The sequence below is a fragment of the Salvia hispanica genome, chromosome 4 (genome assembly GCF_023119035.1).
Source record: "Salvia hispanica cultivar TCC Black 2014 chromosome 4, UniMelb_Shisp_WGS_1.0, whole genome shotgun sequence".
NCBI classification, from domain to species: domain Eukaryota; kingdom Viridiplantae; phylum Streptophyta; class Magnoliopsida; order Lamiales; family Lamiaceae; genus Salvia; species Salvia hispanica.
The window spans coordinates 15,704,360-15,709,962 of NC_062968.1; the positions used below are offsets into that span (position 1 = coordinate 15,704,360).

Sequence of the window (5,603 nt, forward strand, 5' to 3'; positions counted from 1 at the left end):
ACCGTTTTATCAAGACCACTTTTGGCCTTTTAACAAAAAAAAGTAATGAGATAAAAGTAGAGAGAAAAAGGAGAAGATGTGATAATGGTGGGATGGAGAGAGAAGGTTACTCTGAATTTTACCAGTTCATAACAACTTATTTGTGTGGATTTAAATCATGTATAGTAGTACCAAATAGGAGTACATTTCAGATATAGTAAAATAGTGTGTTAGAAAAGATGATTTACATGTTGAACTGAAAACTCAAAAATGGTCAAACAGATACAAGTAGAGATAGAGACAGAAGGAAAGTAGGAAAGATGGAGAGTAATATGCATACATACATTTCAACTATCCTTTTTCTTCTCCACAACAATTGAATTGAATACTCAAACGTCACTACCTATAATTTTGATCAATTCATTCATTTCCCCTACCAACGTGTAATGGAGTCAGTAAGCACCACAACCCCTCTGCTTCCAGAGATAAGCCCGGAGGTCGCTGACAATTCCGCCACCGCTATTCTTGTCCTAAGCACCGTCGTGGCCGTCGCAGGTTCATATGCTTTTGGCTCTGCTGTGAGTTTTTGATCGCATACTTTTTACTTATTATCTTCCGTTTTACTCCAATTTAATTGTTCCTCTTTCACACTTTTGCAGGTTGGATTTTCGTCGCCTGCGCAGCCAGGAATTGTGGATGATCTTGGATTAACAGTGGCTGAGGTGAGTCAGACCTCAATTTTGCTTACACAAATAATAATAACTACTTAGAGAGGTTAGGGATTTCATTTGATGACTTGTATCCAATGGTTGGCATGAGGATCTTATATGAATACAAACTGTCAAATAGATGAATGAGCTCTTAATGAAATTTGGTGGCTGTTAAGTTTTCTGTTATTTTGCTTCATTTACAAACTGGTGGGAAAATCATCAATATTGGTGCAATAAGGATGGTTTCAATCAAGTACGTATAAGAATACCTTTTAACAGAGTAGTTTAATTGCTGTAGAATGTTTAGATTTCATTTGAGTCACTCCCTTGATCAAACTCTTGGCTTAAATGACCCTAAATAGTACATGGTTACAGATTAAATATTTGTACTATTTATGGTAAACAAATTATATACTTGTCTTATAACTTATTTTCTATACCTTTCGTTCAAATTCCACTTTGCAGTATTCATTGTTTGGGTCGATATTAACTATTGGAGCTATGGTAGGAGCACTAGTTAGTGGGAAGATAGCAGATCTCTTAGGAAGAAAAGGAGTAAGACCTTTTCATTCTTACATTCTATGTAGTTGAGTATTTTTCAGTTTCGTGTATGTTACTCTGTCATCTCTTGTAATACTGGCCAAATAATGTAGGCAATGGGATTAGCAGAGCTGTTTACTGTTGTTGGATGGCTTGCAATAGCATTTTCAAAGGTACCTAGTACCTACACCCGAATTCTTTTTTTCACTGTACACATCTGATGAATTAACTAATTTATGCACTCAATACAATGTTTTTACGATTGAAAAGAGGACATAAAAAACAACTTCTTCTAAATCCAATATTAGAGAAAAAAAAATATAAATCAACCTCAGTCATGCTATGGTAGTTATTCAGCAGAATACCTTTTAATCATCAATCTATTGCAAGAGTAAAAGAGTTGATTCAAAGATGACTAGATGGAAATGAAAAGCTTCAATTATGAAATAAATAGTTGAGTGCTAGGAAGTAGGAACTTACATATAGAGCAATCACCTTAGTGAAATATCTAATTCTGATGAGTAACATATTTATCTACTTGAACAAATCTACAAGATATGCAGCATTTTCTTAATTAGAGTTATGCTTAACAACTTTTTTTGCATTTATGACCTCTCATATCCTTTTATCGCTTATCCTCTGTGAGATAAGTAATGACTGGTGAGCAAATATGCTTACAAACTCATGTGATGAACATTTATCGGTGTTTTTTTTTTATATATATTTAACATTGTCTTACTCGCTGTGAACAGAATGCTTGGTGGCTTGATATCGGGAGGGTGCTAACAGGATTTGGAATTGGAATTCTTTCATATGTGGTACATCTAGTTTTAATTCCAATTGCTTTGTATGTTGTAATCTATAAATGTTTTCAGCTTTGAAACGAACAGGTACCTGTATATATAGCAGAAATCACACCTAAGGACCTCCGAGGAGGATTTACTGCAGCTAATCAGGTACGCAATAAATCTTGACCACTCTTTCAAATTCAATTCATGTAGTCATTTTCTATGTATACTACTGATATAAACTGCTTCTGATGTTTTAGTTGTTAATATGTTGTGGCACTTCCATAACATATCTTGTCGGTAACATCCTCCCCTGGCGCCTCTTGGCTTTAACAGGTAATTTCATTTCCATGGTCTTTGCAATAGTCATTAGTCAAGAGAAAACTACATTTACTCCGTGACTTCATTTCAGGAATTATTCCATGCCTTGTACAGCTTATAGGCCTCTTTTTCATTCCAGAGTCTCCAAGATGGCTGGTAAATTTGTAGAGAATTTTGGTGAAGGTCAGTAAGTTGAGAGGGTGTTGAATCGGTCGTACTTATTTTCTTCACAGGCTAAGATTGGTCGGTGGGATGGGAGCAAAGCATCTTTGGTATGCCTCAGAGGAAAGAATGCCAATATTTTTGACGAAGCAGCAGAAATTAGAGTAACTATTTGGTTTTCGATTCCGACTGGTGGATGTATTTAGGTGACCTTTTTTTTTGTTCTAACTATTTGACTTGGATACTTTGTATACATATGCTACCAATCACAGGATCATACAAGAACTCCTGAGCAAGTCAAGGACTTTGGATTGGTGGACTTGTTTCAAAGAAAATATGCTCACTCTCTCATAGTAAAGCTTTGTCGATTCCTTAGCTTGAATTTCATAAATTCTGTGACATGAGATTTTTTACTGAAAAATTCCCAATTTACTCAGGTTGGAGTAGGGTTGATGGCACTGCAACAATTTGGAGGGGTGAATGCAATTGCATACTATGCAAGTGCAATATTTTCGTCTGCAGGTAAACTAGTTATTTCGTAGTGATTCAGATGACTAAAAGATACACTAATTGTTGGGTTTATTGGCAGGTTTTTCATACAAAGTTGGAACAACCGCGATGGCTATTCTTCAGGTTAGTGGATTCCACAATTCCTTTTTTCTCCGTACAGTTTAGGCGTCACTCCCCGTACTAACAATATATTCCCATTTTCAGATCCCAATGACCATTTTAGGAACACTCCTAATCGATAAATCTGGAAGACGACCACTGCTACTGGTACCTGTTCATGCGGCTAGTTCTATGTCTTTGTATTTGTTCATCTCTGTAAAGATGCAGAGTCTGATTCTGCAGGTTTCTGCCGCTGGAACTTGCTTGGGCTGCTTTTCTATTGGATTATCATTCTTGTTACAGGTGACACACATACACAAGTCTAATTTGCTGCATATTGGTTGAGTAGAGAGTTTAACTTAGCTTTTTCCCATTGTAGGACTTTAAGCTTTGGGATTTCAGTCCCTTTCTAGCACTTGGTGGCGTCTTGGTAATGCAAGTGCAACGTTACTTGCCGAACTTTTTGTGTATCTAAAGTTAGTTAAATAAGATGTTAATTATGTATCTGATCCGATATTCAAGGGGTCATTTGCCTTAGGCATGGGAGCTATTCCTTGGGTCATAATGTCCGAGGTAGACAGTTTAAATCCTCAAACATCCACTAAAGTTGAAAAGTACTTGATACATCTCATTGCTCTATTATTTCAGATATTTCCCATACATGCCAAGGGTTTAGCCGGCAGCCTGGTGAATCTTGTTAACTGGTTCGGTTCTTGGATTGTTACATATTCATTCAACTTTGTAGCACAGTGGAGCTCTGCGGGTGAGTCTTTGTTCCAGTTTGTGATTTTCAATTGTTGGTGTGGAAAAAAGAGTTGGATCTGAGAGTGGTGGTTTTGGTTCAGGCACATTTTTCGTGTTTGCAAGTGTATGTGGTCTGACAATGGTGTTCATCACAAAGCTGGTTCCAGAAACCAATGGCAGAACACTAGAGGAAATACAAGTATCCATCATCTCATAATTGTTTTTACACGACTGTATTAAAGGATATGTTGATCATGATATAATGAATTTACTTGTTGAAACTGAGATTCTTAAACAAGAGAAGTCAAGACTCAAAACATATTCATAGCAAAATGTTCTTTCCTTGATTAATCTTTGAAAATTTCACAAGCAAGATGGAACAAGGAATAAGAACTACTCGGTAAAAGGTAAGTTTGGTTGTAGATAAGGATGATATTCAGCAATCTTCAACGAACCCTCGATCGATAAGTGCAAAGTCCAAGTCGCGCCTTGAAGTCGACATGTTTCTCACGAGGCAACGGCTTAGTGAAGATATCAGCAAGTTGTTGAGAATCTTTGCAGTATTTCAGAGAGACGAAACCACCACTAACCAACTCTCTTATCAAATCCAACTCAACATCGATGTGCTCTGTTCTTCCATGCACAGTGGCTTCTTAGTGATCCCATTCCCACACATAATCTCAGTTGCATCCTCTTGTTCTTCATCCAAATCACCCAACTGCCTTCTAAGCCACATTGCTTCACTCGCTGAAGTAGCTGCGGCCAGATACTCTGCTTCCGATGACGAAAGTGTTGCCACTCCTTGTTTCCTCGAGCTCCACGTTACTGCTCCTGATCCGAAACTGAAGACGAAGCCAGACCTACTTCCCCGATCACCGTCACAATCGCTGCTCGTGAAGCCACTCAATTTGAATTCAGCACCATTCGAATACCAAATCCCCAATTCGCGCGTTCCAGCTATGTAGCCGAGGATCCTCTTAGCCGCTCCAAAATGTTGATTCGTCGGCTTACGCACAAATTCAGAAACCCTAGCAACGGCCAATGCAATGTCGGGTCTGGTACGAGTCAAACAAACCAGACCTCGAACCAGACTCCGAAATCTCCTCGCATCAGCCTTGCCGCTGCCATCTTCAGCCCGCAGATTCTCATCGACACTCATCGGAGTAGCAATCGCGGCTTCGCAGTTGGTCAAATTGAAGCGGTGAAGGAGATTTGCTGCGTACTTTGCTTGGGAGACGAACACACCGCCTTCTCCCTGCTTGATTTCTAACCCTAGAAAATGATGCATCAGCCCTAGATCCGTCATTTCGAACAAATTGATCATCCTCTCCTTGAATTCGGTGGTGACGGAGGGAGATGCTCCCATGTAAATAACATCATCCATAAAAACGCAAACGGCGAGCAACAGATTGCCGCCGGCGACTGCTCCGTTCCTCTTGGTGTAGAGCGTGGGATCATTTGTGCTTCTTTGAAAGCCGTTTTGGAGAAAATAGGAGTCGAGATTGGCGTACCATCCCCGCGGCGCTTGGTTCAAGCCGTAGATGGCTTTGTTCAGTTTGCAGACCATGTTCTCCATGCCAGGGGCGAGAAATCCTTGCGGCTGCGACATGTAGACTTCTTCATCCAATTTTCCGCAGAGGAGATCGGCATTGACGTCGAGTTGGTAAATAGGCCAGTTGAGATGTGCAGCTAGGGCTAGGAACATTCTCAGCGTTTGAGGAGAGAAGGCTTCTTCCTCTTCGTCGGAGTC

At 39.5% G+C, this 5,603-nt stretch overlaps 1 protein-coding gene across 6 annotated transcripts; it reads left to right on the forward strand.

Annotated features, from left to right (window-relative positions):
* The first annotated feature begins 239 nt into the window (after nt 1-239).
* LOC125222805 (sugar transporter ERD6-like 5) lies at nt 240-4,148 on the forward strand. Of its 6 annotated transcripts, none has more exons than XM_048125625.1 (18): nt 240-557; nt 639-701; nt 1,155-1,244; nt 1,343-1,402; nt 1,982-2,047; nt 2,120-2,185; nt 2,278-2,353; nt 2,430-2,494; nt 2,572-2,664; nt 2,773-2,853; nt 2,938-3,022; nt 3,090-3,133; nt 3,215-3,277; nt 3,338-3,412; nt 3,489-3,539; nt 3,632-3,682; nt 3,758-3,872; nt 3,955-4,148. In XM_048125625.1, the coding sequence occupies exons 1-18, from the start codon at nt 426-428 to the stop codon at nt 4,068-4,070; spliced, it is 1,392 nt and encodes a 463-aa protein (XP_047981582.1). In that variant the 5' UTR covers nt 240-425; the 3' UTR covers nt 4,071-4,148. The 6 variants fall into 6 exon arrangements, with proteins under 6 accessions (XP_047981582.1, XP_047981585.1, XP_047981580.1 ...); XM_048125623.1 differs by having other exon boundaries at nt 242-557; nt 3,489-3,538; nt 3,622-3,682; XM_048125627.1 differs by having other exon boundaries at nt 245-557; nt 3,353-3,412.
* Nucleotides 4,149-5,603: the final 1,455 nt, after the last annotated feature.